The sequence below is a fragment of the Labrus bergylta genome, chromosome 1 (genome assembly GCF_963930695.1).
Source record: "Labrus bergylta chromosome 1, fLabBer1.1, whole genome shotgun sequence".
NCBI lineage: Eukaryota > Metazoa > Chordata > Actinopteri > Labriformes > Labridae > Labrus > Labrus bergylta.
The window spans coordinates 23,588,499-23,603,693 of record NC_089195.1 but is presented as its reverse complement, the minus strand read 5'-3'; the positions used below and the strand labels follow the sequence as shown (position 1 = coordinate 23,603,693).

Genomic DNA, 15,195 nt, shown 5'->3' with positions numbered 1-15,195 from the left:
GCATAGAACTCTTTACTAAAATAAAAGTGATTATATCTCGTTGACATCGCACATTTAAGGCGGAAGTAGACTCAATTATCAAATTCCTTTATTGAAATGTCGATGGAGTAAAACAATGAATCCCCCACTCTACGTCCTCTTCTCTACCAGGTAACCGCTTACCTCGATGTGGACGCGACTGTGGCCAAAAAGCGCGCCCCCGCGAACTCATACGTCACCGTGCTCGCTCCTCTTCTCGCGCGCTGGTTAAAAAGAAGGAGGAAAGAGCACGGGAAAACATGTGAGCGGTCTGAAGACTTTAGTGAGAGACAACTTTAAGGTCTTTTATGTATTTTTCTGACCCCGTGCGTGCACACACCGCCGTGCTGTGCCATAAAGGAATTACATCTAAAGGAACGTCACGGCTCTTTTGCAGTTCACGCTGTTTTTTTGGTTAATGACTTTTTGAGTTCATCAGGAGAAATTGTGTTATTGTTTTGCTTTTTATCCAATTTTATTCATTTTTATTTCATATCTGATATATGAAAGCAAAAATTAGTTATTTTTAACTTCTTTTTTTGTAGCAGTGAATCAAATTTAGGGCACCTGCTCTGACCAGAAAAAAAATAGGCTATATTGGCAATTTTTCTTGTAGCAACAGCCGTCTGCTGCTTGGAGATCTTTATATCCTAAATTAAACAAGAAACGTATGCATTGCATTGCGGCTTGATATTTTTCTTTTAAAGGGAGATTTTGTTGTATTTTGTTGTATTATTATTTGGGTCTATTTTATGATCTTTTAAAACTATGAAGCATTTGCAATTCGTTCTCGTCCTGGCCGTCGCGGTCAACTTGTGGGAATGTGGAGACGCAAAATTCGGTGAGAGGGGAGAAATTAGCCCAAGGAGGAGAAGATGTTACGACGGAAGCTTGCCCAAGCGGCTGAAGAAAAGGGAGCGAAAAGTGTTGCTTGACGGCAGCAGTGGAGAAGTTTGCCACAGGTTGTATCCCCGCGTGTCCTGCTGTCCCACCAGGAGAGCCGCCTACCAGATCCTGCACCGCAGGGATGCCAGGGTAGGTTAACATACCTCCAGCATTTTGCATTTTCTTTAAATGAAGTGACTGTTTTTATTAGCCCACTTAATCGCCTCGGGAGATGCAGTTGCAGCCCTCGTGTCATTCTGCCTCTTACTACCAACAGCTGATTTAAGGGGATGGTTCTTTTGTTTTTTTTACAGTCTATGGATGGTAATAGGAAAATGCCTTGGGCTATGCTGCCTCTGTATGCTCAGATCCAACAGACCTACTGGGACATTGAATGTTACTATGGCAGCCTTCTTAATAGTAGCTGATCTCACCATACCCGTGCTTTGGAAACTGTTGTCCAGTTTGCTGTCAAGAATCCCCGATTTTTTTTACGTAGCCTTCTGTGTCTTGAATTTCCCCGTGGTCTATGTTTTAAGTCTCTTTATAATATCGCCATGGTATCCTCATATATCTTCTCAGAACAAACTTGTTTTTGCTCTTAATGGTTTGCTCTGTCTCTTCTGTACGAGTTTAATTGTCAGTTTAACCTTACATGATCGGAAAAATTGATTAAATGTCAGGGTTGTTAGGACACATTTTCATTTTGTTGTTCTACACGATCTGGCGCAACAATTCAGCTGTTTCATGCGCTTCGGCGTTACCATGGTAATCACTCGCCGATTTACGTTACCTCTCGCCAGTCAACTACTACAGTCTGGAAACGACTATCTTACCTGTTGAACTGTTAACTCTGTAAGGTAGGACCCGGTTGTTATTCTAATACAGCAGCTGGGGCTGTCTTGTATTTGTATTTTTTTTAAATTGACAGTCGTTGTCAAACGCGTTTACGTTTACCGAAAAGTTACGGGACACGCACCGAACTCTCTTCCAATGTTTACTTCAAACCTTTGTCCATTGTGTTGACAGCTTTAGTGATAAAGAAACTTTGCAAACACCGTTTAAACTACCGCTTTAAACCCCCGCTCAAGTTTCATGTGGGGAGAAAGGCAGAAAGAAGGCGACTGTACCAAACTTGTAGCGGATGCCGCTGGATCTTCACCGGACCATTATCATGTAAACCACGCTTCAAATCATTCAGTGGCTGGGTGGTATCACACTTTGTGTTGCTACAAAAAGCCATATTGCATCATTTAATTTGCTCAAGTCATGCAAATAAGAGGGGGGGGGGGAAGAACTGAATAGGAAGAACTCGACTTATCCTCCTCCCCATTACACTGCCCACACACGGAGCCCTTTCTGATTATAGCAAAAGAATAACAACACCATTGTGTTTGTTGGTTTCACTAATGGGAGAAGCTGGAGAACATCACTCTCCCCCAGTCATCAGCCCCGTCCAAGTGTTAATGCCTCTGGGAGGGTGTGTGTCCTTCACTAAACCCCCTGCCAACCCACTTACACCTATCCCCTGAGGACAAGTGTTTTGTTAAAGCTTAGTGTTGCCTCCACTAGTCTCTCACACCATATGAGGTTTGCAGAGTGACATGGGATTTTTTTTCCAAGTGTGGCATTGTGTATTGATATGTTTGTTCCGGCAATTTCGTTGGCAAAAGCAGTTATGCAGATGCTATCTTAGAAAGACGTAATCCTGTAACAGCTGTTCTCCCACATGAAGCTATGCATTGCAGCTTGGTGGGATGTCATCTCCCCCCCCAAAAAAAAAATGTAATGTACACATCTGAAATGGCCTGGGAACAAGTTAATGACCATTTTATTTTTCTTACACTGTAATAGCTCCACGTCTGTTTCATTATGTTTCATTCCTGACCTGCTTTAGTGTATCCTTAGCAGAAGTACAACAGCTGAGCCTTATTGCCAGTTTCTCAATGCTTTTGAGGAACATACTCACTCACTGAGATTCAGCAATGGACAACAAACAAAGGTCCACTTGTTCTGGTTTGGATGATGGCAACATTGGAGCCCGTCCCAGCAACATATGGACACAGGGCATGGCTGAGAGCACACAAATGCCACTCTCTATGGACCCTGTGCCAGCTCATGGCACACTGAACCAATGGGCAATTTAGAGCAGGAGGGCAGGCATGCCCACAACTCTACATGGCATGAGTGTGAGGGCACGCAGACAGAGGAACACACCAAACATACAGGGTCATAGCCAACCCAGAACTCCCTTTTTTGGGAAAACATCAACGATTAGATGAAATATACAATAAAAGTGGGATTTATATTTATATTTTTTTTATCTTGACCCTTAATGTTTTTCCAGAGGCTCTGCCACCTGTACGCTTAACAACTCATAAATAGAAAATCCTTTCCTTGTTGCAGTTTTTTCTGCAGTCAGAGAAAAGTGTAAGGCACCCATATGTTGGCCCCTGGTCCCCTGGTCTAATTGACTTCGACAGACTGCTAATTTGTTGATACCAGAGTGGGAATGATGTGCCTGTCTATCTCTAAATTGGTGTTTACACATGGACCTCACACAGAGCAAAGCACTACCAGCCTGTCTGCCTGGCTCCCCAAGCAGCGCTGCTCTTGACCTAAAACAGATTATATTGTGTTTCATTACAGCTAATTTGTTATGTAAATAATCCATCTAATTTCTTTGGGATTAACTCTTTTTGTACTTTTTGCATAATAACCCTAAGTTAGGTTTTTGGGGCTCTTATTTAACTCGATTCACGTCATGCCTTGAGATCTGTCAGACATGGAAATTGTACTCAAACTTTAAATGTTTATGAACTGGGGTAAGTAGGCAGTTAATGAGATAATTTCTGTGTTTATTTATCCAAACAGACAGGGTGTTCCAGTCTCAATGTTTAACAAATTGGTATCAGAGAATATAGAGACACATCAAAACATCTCTGTTATTCAGCTAGTTCCATGATATTGCAGAACCTTAAGTTGAATAAGAAACAAGGCAGTACAGCTCTGTTGAGTGAAATCTGAGAATTTTCATGCAGATTTTGGTGGAGATGCTGCAGAATTTCACACTATGCAAGTCACTGTTTGTCTCCCTCTTCAGCCCTCATTCTACGGAAGATGCTATGAAAAAAAGAAAGTTACTGTGTGAACAAACTGTTCAGCACAATACCAACCCTGACAATAATATTCATCTAACCACAGGCCAAATCTGCAGATCATGTAGAATATAAACAAATTCCAGGATGACATTGATGTTTAACATATGATGCAGGATGAGGAGTGATGAGTTTATGACATCTAGTGTTGCTTCATATCTTCTTGCCAGAGTACTTTGCAAATGCCATATGGGAGAACGGTTTTGTTTTAAACAAGGTTTTGTTAAAAACAGATTACAGACTTTATTTGTGTCGTATCTGGAATGAGATTGACTTATTTATTGTAGTTAAAAGTATAGACGGGTGAGGTCTGGGCATTGCTTTACCATACATGTGTGTTTCTTAGAACTATTCATTTGAAACATTACATGGGTGATTTGTATTTGTCTATTATTAATCAAGTTAGGTTTAAACTTTCAAGGGCTAATATTGGCCTTTTAACTACATTAGATCTTATCGGGTCATCTCTTTGGACAGTTATAGTGTGTGAGAACTTTATGATAAAGATTTGAAAATGCATCCTACAAACACAACATTCCTTACTTCATAATGTAACATTTAGGATGTTTTATTACCAAAAGGCCAACTTCTCTTGAACTACACACTTGCTTTCTTTGTACAAACTGAAGGAAGACGTGAAAGTTAACAACCCATCATTTTAATCATTGGCCTTTTGTTGCGTGTGGTCTCCAGATTTTCTCCACCAACAACACAGAATGTGGACGTCTCCTGGAGGAGATCAAGTGTGCACACTGCTCCCCAAATGCCCAGGTGTTGTTCCACTCCTCGGACATGGATAAGATGCCACACAGGGAGCCAGACCTACCACTGCTCTGCCAAGACTTCTGCCGAGAGTTCTACTACACCTGCAGGGGGCACATACCAGGTAATTACAAGGATAATAATGACCATAAATGTGACTTGAACTATTGCCCCTTTGTGCTCACCTGGTGCTATGCAAGCAAACATGTACACATGATTAGAGTCATGAAAGTAGATGTACTTGCTATATATTTCTTTAAAAATTCATAGGAAACCGACAGTTGATTGTAATGAATTAAAATTCACAACAGATTTCATTTTTCATTAAAACCCAGTCTGCACATGTAGAACTGGCAGATTTTTGGACTTACGCAAGAAGTGGTGCGTCAGTAGTCTGGTCTGTGAATATTTATTTATTCAGCTCTTACCTCATCTGACCTCACTTCCATTTGTTGCTGAGCATGTCTCACCCGTTTGCTTGTTCGCTTGCTTTTTTCTTTGCTTTACTGTCGCACTTTAATGCATTAGTTAAGTCACTTGCCAAAAAACTGCCTATACTGACACAACAGCAGTTTGCTGATTAGTTTTCAGACTGATCCAGCACATTTGGTTTTTGCAAACTGCAGGCAAATTGTTGTGCTTTTCATGACACAGTATTACTTACTGTGTTTGTGGAACCAGGTGCAGAAAGTTTTGTTCTCCCGTCTCTGTAAGGTTTGTGCAGATTTAGGAGGTTTATTTTAATCATAAATTTGCCAAAATGTCACCTTTTTTTCCTGAAGACTAGATGTAGTAACAACACACAGATTTGAGGTATTTCCTGACATGTGAATGGAAAATCTTTGGTTTGTAAAGGTGTACCAGAAAACTGGCCTGGAGCAAAGTGAATTGTTTTATTGCCCAAATAGACTCGGCTCCTGGAGTTGATTCTTGAAGATGCATAAGCAGCCTAGCTGTAGTCTAGACTTGACTGCCCAACAACTTGGCTTCCTCAAACAGAAAATATCAAACCTTTGCCTCAGGTTCATTCACAAGTAGGTTTTTTTTTTCCTATGAATCGTTGCACAGAATTTCTTTACTCTCTGATCATGAGCTCCACTATGACATTGCAGGATCCACAGAAATGATAAGAATGAATTGATGCAAAAGTTATTATCATTGTGAATATATATTGCTGCTAAATGATAGGAGCCCTTCTGCACTCTAAAAGGATTTAGTCTTTAGATGAATATTCTAAGGGCTACAAGATCACAGGTACCTGTGCCTTCAGAGTGCATACCAAACATGATCAAACGCTTTTTGACTGTCTACTCTCCTGCAGCCAAGTCTTCTTCCAATCTCTGTCGCCCGGAACTGATTAGATCTGCCGAGATTTTTAAACAGAGAACAGTTTCAAACACACTTGTCTGCAACCCACCCACCCACATGGTATGCTGCAGCTCAAGTCAAATATCAAACACATACATTCCACCCTAGTCCATCCTCATCTGCATCTAATGGCCTGCTGCCAAATCTTGGACAACACTTGAACTACAACTCACTCTGCAGGGTATAGAAAAGGCAACAAGACTTGTGTGGAGTTACAATACTTGCATTAAGAGAGTCAATTCAAAAAAGCATGATAGAGGAATCCAGAGAAGAACCCCCCCTCCCGACATACTCCTACCCACTCAACCCCCTCATCCCTCCACAGATCAGCATATGTGGTGACGAATGACACATTTATTTTTCTACAAAGTTGTGTGTATGTAAAACTGCCGAAGTGCATCAAGATGTTAAGTACTTAAGGTGGGCCACCCAGGTTGCCTTGGAAGATAACCAGATGGAAGCATAACTTTAGCGCTTGGGAGCAGGGAATATGGATAGAGTTTGTGTGTCTCTCTCTCTTTCTCTCTCCCTCTCTCGCTCTTTATACCCTTCCCTGCACTCCTTTATGTTTTACTGAAATTGTGGATTAACGGTATATTAGTTGAACATTTTTTAAATACTCAACTGTTTCCATTTATGAAGGTTAATTAGATTCCTCTTTGCAGTAAAACACCCGCAAAAAGTGTTACGCTCTTTTTGAGTATTTTTAGTCATCTCTCATAACTTTTTTAAGTATGTCTATAAATCTTGCGATGGAAGCAGTAATTGGGAAATGAACCACAAACATGATAACAAAATATGACATTTCCTTTACTTTTGCAAATACTGAATACCTTGCCAAAGGTATGAAATGAAACAGTAGCCTTTACAGCATCCATCACTGATGTCCTGCTCCAATGAAAACTTCCTACCAGCCTTTGAATAGGCCAGGTACTTAGCCCCCATTTTTCCGTAAAGACATTTACTGCCTTGACGCTCTCTCATAACTGCAAGCTCCTCACCTTCCCTGTACTCCCCTTCTCCTATATCTTCCTCCCTTTTTCACTCACCCCCCCCCCCCCCCCCCTCCTCCCTGCACCCAAGGTCCGTAACCAGCATGGTTAAGATAACTGCAGACACAAGTGGGTGGGTGGTATAGCCAGAGCTGTGTGTGTGTTTTTATGTGTGTTTGATCTTCATGTTGTGTTAAGATGTTTGAGGGGATATCCTATCACCTCCAGTATTTGGTGCGGTCAGCACTTGTGGTTTGGTGTGTGGCTGGAGAGGGAGATGAAAGGAGGGACAGGGAGAGTCCTGTTTGTGTTTTTATCACTGGTGTATTTGCTCTCCTCTGTCCTCTGGGGAATTGACTAAAGGAAACAATATTCGCAAGATTGTTTTAGGTCGCAAAGGGCTCCTGAGACTCGCCGCACACTTTTTTTTTTTTTTTTTTTACTGGGAATAATGTTGTAACTGCTCAGGCTGGAGGAGAAGCTGTGTGTGGCTTCCATGTTCATGCAACACTTGTTGCTGTGCTTTGGAGCATTTATGGTAAACCCCCAGGACAAATGGAAATAATGAATGATGTGATGGCAGTTTCACTTTGAATTAACATACTACATTTAATATACAGCACCCTCTAACCTCTGACCCTTGATATAGATGAGTAAATGTCCTTTTAACAGGGCAAAATACCATAACAGTTTGAGTCATGTCTCCTCCAGGTAAAACAATGTGCAATATTTGTACTGTGTCAGAATACACCAATGAAGTAAAACAAAATTAAAGCTGGATTAAAACAATATGAAAACGCATCGTGAATTTCCTGGAGGATGGAGAGCCAAATCTAAAACATCTGGAATATTACTGACTGGAAAGTGAGAGAGAGGTCCCAGAGTGGCTAATAGAGATGCTAACATTATTTTTGTAGGGTCATTAAAGTTGTTTGTTAAATTGTAACTTTCCTGTTGGTTTGTTTCTCTATATTTAGTGATCTTTGTCAATCAATAACCACACCAAAATCTCATTATAGAAACAACACAGCTGAATATAAATCCATTGTAAACAGATGATCATTTTCCACTCAATAAAGTGCAGTTTCTGTGGAGTACCTGCTCAGAATTGTGGACCAGAGGAGAACATCACGTCTTCGTTTGGCAATGCTAACAAAGAATATCTCTCACCCTGTAAACATTTCTGTTTATTCAGAATTACATGCCATATTGAACAGGTTGATTATTTCATTTCACATACTGTGCCCATGTGTTGCTCCCTAATGAAAAACAGTCAGACCTGTTTGAAGGAAAGAACAAGTGTGTGAGTCATGAAAGAAGATTTAGAGAAACCTTAGGATTGCTGGATTCCTTTAATTTATTTTATGCATCAGTTTTATACAACTATTATCCACTGTGTTTAATCTTTACAGATGATTTTAAGCTGCAGGGCCCCTCAACTTTGAACCCCTCGACTAGTAACTGTTGTGATTTTCTTTTTGCCATTTTAAATATTAGCCTTCCATAGCTTCCTAGGAACACTTTTCAGAGGTTATGACACAAAAGTTTGTTACCATCATTTCATTTGGTTTTCTCTTCAAATTAGTTTTTCATTCTTTATGTTTGAGGGTATGCTCTGTAGTTTTTGTTGTTGTTGATAGTTTAAGGTTAGCACTGGGATGTGTTCAGGCTTTGTGAGTGGAGCCTCAGTGTCAGCTTGATGAAAATAATTTGAATCTGTTACTTGAAAGGTCAGCTTTTGTAGTTTTGTGGTGATGTTTCTTTGCTTCACTGTGTTTAGATTGATTTGAAACTTTAAGGTGTTTTTATCTGGACTGTTTATATGCATGCATTAGTTATCAGAGGGAAACAGGATGGTCTGACAATGACTGTGTAGCCAGCAAGGCTCTCCTTACGTTGTATCTTACAGCTCTGAATGTTATGTTGACATTGCCCATCCAGCTTAACTGTGGGTTGCAGGTATCTGGTGTTTTTTCATAGAATCTTTCATAAAAATACTACTTCGTGGTTTTCTTAACCACAAGACACACTCATGCCAACCCTGAAATATTTAATGAGCCAACTGATAAATTATATTTTAAGTGCTCAAGAGAGAGGGAAATTACAGCCATTATAAAACCTGAGCTTGCTTGGTGTGCTTGTCAAATTCTTTATAATCACTGACTACATGTTGCTAAAGCGGGAGTTAGTTCTTTCAACATAAAGTCATTAGGACTAATGTAAAACCATAATTTCACAAGTTACAATAACAACAAGGGCGACATAAAATGAGTTCAACTTTGCTCTCTGGAGGAGTCCATTTTTACTGCAGAGGTTATTTCTTGTCTATAATCAATTTAGTTTGGCACATCTTCTCTTCACTTGTTCTTTCAGCTCAGTGCAGCAAGAATTTTGTTTGGCTCATCAAGAATAAATCTAACTTTCCAAAACACACTAGCATACGACATCCTTTCCTTTTTCCCCTGTTTTTTTTAATATATATTTTTTGTCATCTCTTGCACGTAGTCGTGCATTGTCAAACACCTTCATACGCTACGACACAAAATCACAATTGGATTTCTCAGTTCAGCCTACATGAGCTTTGTGTATTGACTTGTATAACCATGCAGTATCTATTACAAGTGTGAGACGCTTTGTCTGTGTTTGTATCTGTTGTGTTTGCTAGAACTGTTCCAAGCTGACGTGGATGAGTTCTGCCAGTACTATGGGAGGAGAGATGCCAGTCCATGCTTTCCAGATTTTCAACGAAAGCAACCACAAGGGCAAGATTCCAACTACTTGGGAGATGAAAAAATAGAAGATATCAGCAGGTTCGTATTCTGACTTTAACCATGATTTATTCCATGTAAGGATTGAGTTTCAGTATGGAAGATGTTTATAATATTAAATTAATGAGATTTGGCTGGTTCTTTAATGGGATTCAGCCAAGGGAACTTTTCTTTAAGGCTTTTAAGGATAAATGATATTCAGCTGTGATCTACTTTTATACAAACTATCACAGCCTTGGTCAAATGTTCCTGGTTCACTGGTGCATTTTGCCGTGGTTCATACTCCCAGACAGAAATGCTATGCCATCTCCCCTCTAATCCTGAAGTTTGTCCAGACTGCATTTGCTCAGCTTTGCTCACATAATGAAAATGCTTATCCTGCGTCATTCTGGTTGCCTCCCTCACTGCAAAGGCCTGTACATCACTCATGGCTTTGCCCTTTTGTCCATGGGGGAATTTGTTTCATCTCCGTTTCCCCTGAGGCAAGAAGGACAACAGAAAGCCAACACGCTATCAAATAATGACCAAAAGTTTGGCTGTCCATGGCTCATTTGTCACTACTGTATGCTACAGTATGAAGTACAGTCAGGTTAACATCAGTGAAATAGACTCTTCTGGCCCTGTTTCTACAGTTCAGTCAGGCATCTGGACAACGGAGGGTAGATACAGTATGATTAGTTTTTCAGTTAGCTGGGGATTATGAGATTATTATCATCTGATGTCCTGATCATACCAGGAAGATACACATAAATCAGAATGTATCTGGTCTATGAAGTCAGATTTAGTAAATCTAGTAGAGACTGCAATTGGAAATAAAAGGTGCACCTGCTGCCCTCAAATGGCTGTAGAGGGACATACATTACAGAAAGCATTTGTGAATAACATAACTTGTAACACTTAATACGTGATAGTAGAATGTTGTGCATTAGTGATGCTGCAATTGCAACTTCTTTGGTCCAATTCTGATTTTTGATTTTCACCTCGATACCAATTTTTGGCCGATAACCCCCCCTACTTTAAAGCAGTATAATTTACAGCAAAAAACATTGATTTTTTAAACTTTGTAACGGAAATTAATTTAATGTTAATAATAAAACATTAAGTAACTGTTGATTACAAAAATCTTAAAAACTGCACCAGGTTACAGCTCTTGTTCTTACTCTTGAATTTCCCTCGGGATCATTAAGGTATTTATCTATCTCAAACTACTCTCCGAAAGAACTTTTTTTTATGTCAAACCCTTTATTACCTGTATCCTCTTTTTTATGCAAATATTAATGGTGTAAGTGTCTTGATGTTATCATTTATGTGTCCCTCTATAATCAAAGTATATGACGGGACTATGAATTGAATATTTTAACGTGCTGCACTCCCCAAGCCTGCTAAAGACAGACAGACAGAGACAGCAAGAGTGTGCACACACATACGGGCAGCGCTGAGGAAACAGTCTGTGTTTTGTCCTACTGTATGTGTAACCTTTTTCTCTGCTGATGGTCACCTTCCGTCTACACTGCCGACATGTTAGCCTGCTGTGTGTGTGGCTGTTCAATAGTGTTTGAAAATCGACAGATTCCGGTCTCGCGTTGATGTATCAGTGCACCTTTTATTGTGCAGTTAAATGTTTCTGGTTAGAGATCAATGAAAGTCATTAAATGAGCAAATGCCTCCTAGGTTCTTAGATTCTACCTCAATTACAAAATGTTATAATTTACAGTGACACTCAAACTTCTCCGATTCTCCTCCTACTTGGCACTGCAACTCATGTTCCTAAGTGTAATTAAAGCAAAGGTGAGAGAAAAATCTATTAGGTTCAGCAAAATGCAACAGCTGACTTTCAACCTAAAACTAAGACATGGGAATGAAAACAAACATGCCTTTTTGGTAAGTCATCAGATAGGTTTCGATGGAAAATCATGTTATCAGTAGCATGCTTCCTTCCAACATCTGACTTTCTATCATGCCCCTAACAGCTGGATTATTCACAGCCACCACCAGCCTCTGACCTTTTCTATTTCCTCTGTTGCCCAGGAAACACAAACACAACTGCTACTGTGTCCAGGAGGTGTTGAGTGGTCTGAGGCAGCCGGTGGCCATGGTGCACTGTGGGGATGGATCCCAGCGGCTTTTTGTCCTCGAGAGGGAGGGAATTGTCAGGATACTGAACCATGACCTGGAGCTAATCAAGGAGCCTTTCCTGGACATCCACAAGCTGGTGCAGAGCGGCCTGAAGGTAGGAATCAGCTTGCCATTACAGTGCTAACAGTTGTCAAGCAGTTTTTGTAATATGAATGAAATTGGCGCACAGAGTTGAAAAAGACAGAGAAAAGAAACAGAACTTGGCTGGTGGGCTATAAAATATTGTTAGCTACATTGTGAGAATAAGGACTTAATATTAAGTCACAGCCTTAACACATTTCTTTCAAAAACTGTTCGCACCTATGTAAATGTGCAAGGAACATCTCCAGCCAAGACATATCCCTTGAAAATGGGGCCTGGACACTATTAGTATTTAATTATATAATTAAACCAAACAAGCAGCCATTCATCAAATGTGATTATGGCTAATCATTTGCCTATTATCTGCTAATTAACTGTACATACAGCACACATTGTGCTCACTGCTAATTTTCTGCTAATTCTCACAAGATGGTTTAATGACTTTCATAATCTCTCCCATATTGTTCCTATAAGGTTCTTATATCCCACATGGTGACTTACACGGTGCTTTACACAGTGACTTTCTCAATACCACACATCTAGATTGGAATGAATTCGAACAACCGTCTTTCAGTGTTTCACCTTGTCTACAGTCTTCATTCCGTAACAGAGAAGTAATGGATACATTATGCGATTTTGTGTCAAGGCGGGGCAAGCAAACATAGTCTGCTTCTGTTTGGCTAAGCCTCTGTCTGAGAAAATTACAAGAAACTATAAAATAATTAAATCTGCACTTGACGGGGCGCCAGTGGCCTGGTGGTTAGTTTGCGCTCCCTTGAAGGCTGTAGTCCTCGAAGCGGGCGACCCAAGTTCAGATCCGGCCTTTGGCTCCTTTCCTGCACGTCATTTCCCACTCTCTCTCTCTTCCTGATTTCTGACTCTATCCACTTTCCTGTTTCTACAATAAAGGCATAAAAGCCAAAATATGTTTTTATATCTGCACTTGACACACTTCTTTCTTTACTTCTCTGAGTCTTATGTAGATTTAAAAAAAACAAAAAAACTTTTTTGTCCTAGAACATGACTTTCTTCAACCAGTACCCAATATCTTCTTCCTGGAAGCAGTGTTATTGCAAGATGAAGACATAGATACGTTATACTGTTACTGTTGCTCTGGGGATTCTTCATGAATGTCCCAATGGGAATTCTTCATGAATGTCCCAATTGCAAAAACACTGTAATCTTCAGGGACATGTCTTGATATTTATTTCTCATCTGTAATCGTTGTTGCATCTTAGACTCCAAATTTGATAGCAGTTCAGAAATTGTTTAGACCGCACGAGATGGGATTGCTGAGATGTTTGAGGGACACACTCCCAGACAGGAAGTTTATGCATCACGCATGCCACTGCTTCTCTGCTGACAAGACCCTTTGCTTACAAAGAGTGTAACAGAGCAGAGCAATTGAATATGCAACTCCCCCCTGCATGCCTCAGCTCTCACTGCTCTGCTCCCTTATCATTATGACAATTTGACGTGGCTCGATCACCTGCAGGCCCCAGGAGTCCTATTCTGTGATGTTGGCTGCCAGAACGGGCTCCCAGCCACATGGAGTGAACAGAATCAAGGGAGGGCTAAGGTGTTTACTGGTAGCATCAACAGGATGGAGGTGCCTTTATACAGAGAGAGGAACCCAGGCCCCCCGGGGAGAGGGCAGATAACGAGTTTATCATAAGCTCCATGCACATGCTTTGATTGTAATGTTCTGTGTTTCCTTCTGCTTGTCTACCCCCCGAAACTCCTTTCCTTGCATCCCCCCGGTGCCAATTAAGCTGAACTGCACAGAAACAATGCTGTGCTGTGGCGGTGTGGGCTCCTAGCTGCGCTGTGGGTGTTCTTCTCCTGAAATTCAATCTCTATACTCATGTCCCCCACCACCAGCAACCACACACACATTCAAACACTCCATCCATGTCATCATCACAGTGGTCTCTCCACAATTGGCTCCTAATCGCACACCTCTAACATGACGGTGGAGTGTCCACAAACCTCCTGATTAGACAGAGACTTGCTAAAGGATGTGGCTCAGAATTGGTGCATGTTGTTGATTTAGACCATTTTTACCGACCGATTTTGGAGTTCAAAGAACAGAAACAGAAATATGCAATAACATCAACAACAAACTGCAATTGTTTAACAAGGGGGTAACTGGTATGTGGTGGTACATTTCAGTATTTTATCGCTGGCTGGGGAATACTTTTGTCAACATACTGTCAACCTTTTTATGTAATAAATTTATAACTTATTCAAAAGAAACTTTTCAGAAAAAATCACAGATAAGCATTTTGATTTATAGTTATACTGCAGCCAGTCTGTAGGGGGAGCTCCAAATCTTTCGGCTTCATTTTAGCCAAGGTGATGCGCTGTCCGAAACAAGTTTGTTATTCAAGGTCTGGGTGTTCATAAAAAGTGCTTTACAAGAAGGGTTTTTTCCTGCATATAAAACTGTGAGGCAGCCACCTCAGCCATATTTTGTATCACCCTGGCCCTCGCCAAAGTCTGACGAATGTTTCCATGAAGAACCGTGCGTCTTCCATGGACAGTTGGTGAATTTGTCATTTCTAACTGCAACTATGGCATTAGGTTGTCGCTGATCATCACTGTCACGTTTTTGCCGAACACACGTTGGAACTGCAGCTGGAGTTTTCAATATGAGACAGCTCTCACAGTTTGTTGCTGTTAGCATACTCTTTAGACTGCAGTGGATCACTTATTGTTTTGCCTCCACATTTACATCCATTTTCAAAGACTGCCTCCCTCTCTCCCTGGGATAGTTGGAGTATAATACATTCAATTATTATTTATTTAAAATTCTGTATCCTCACGTCTTGTTAGTGTGTTAGCTGAGATGGTTTGGTAAAAGGCATATCTACAGTGGACCAACTTACAAAAGGGAAATATACAAAGAAAGTTAATCCCATATTAGATTGAAATAATAGATAATTCATCTTTATGCCATTGAAGTTCTGTGACTTCTATGGGCATCATCAGATTACAATGTGAATGAAGAAATTTGACTTTCACAGA

General features: G+C 40.5%; 1 protein-coding gene across 1 annotated transcript in view; it reads left to right on the top strand.

The window, feature by feature from the left end:
- The first annotated feature begins 263 nt into the window (after positions 1-263).
- hhip (hedgehog interacting protein) overlaps positions 264-15,195 on the top strand; it is a 34,165-nt gene continuing 19,233 nt past the window's right edge. Inside the window, exons 1-4 of the mRNA XM_020628919.3 lie at positions 264-1,053; positions 4,755-4,947; positions 9,849-9,993; positions 11,980-12,181. Of these exons, the coding sequence (XP_020484575.2) occupies positions 787-1,053; positions 4,755-4,947; positions 9,849-9,993; positions 11,980-12,181 (807 nt within the window). The 5' untranslated portion in view covers positions 264-786. The remainder of the gene's footprint in view (positions 1,054-4,754; positions 4,948-9,848; positions 9,994-11,979; positions 12,182-15,195) is intronic.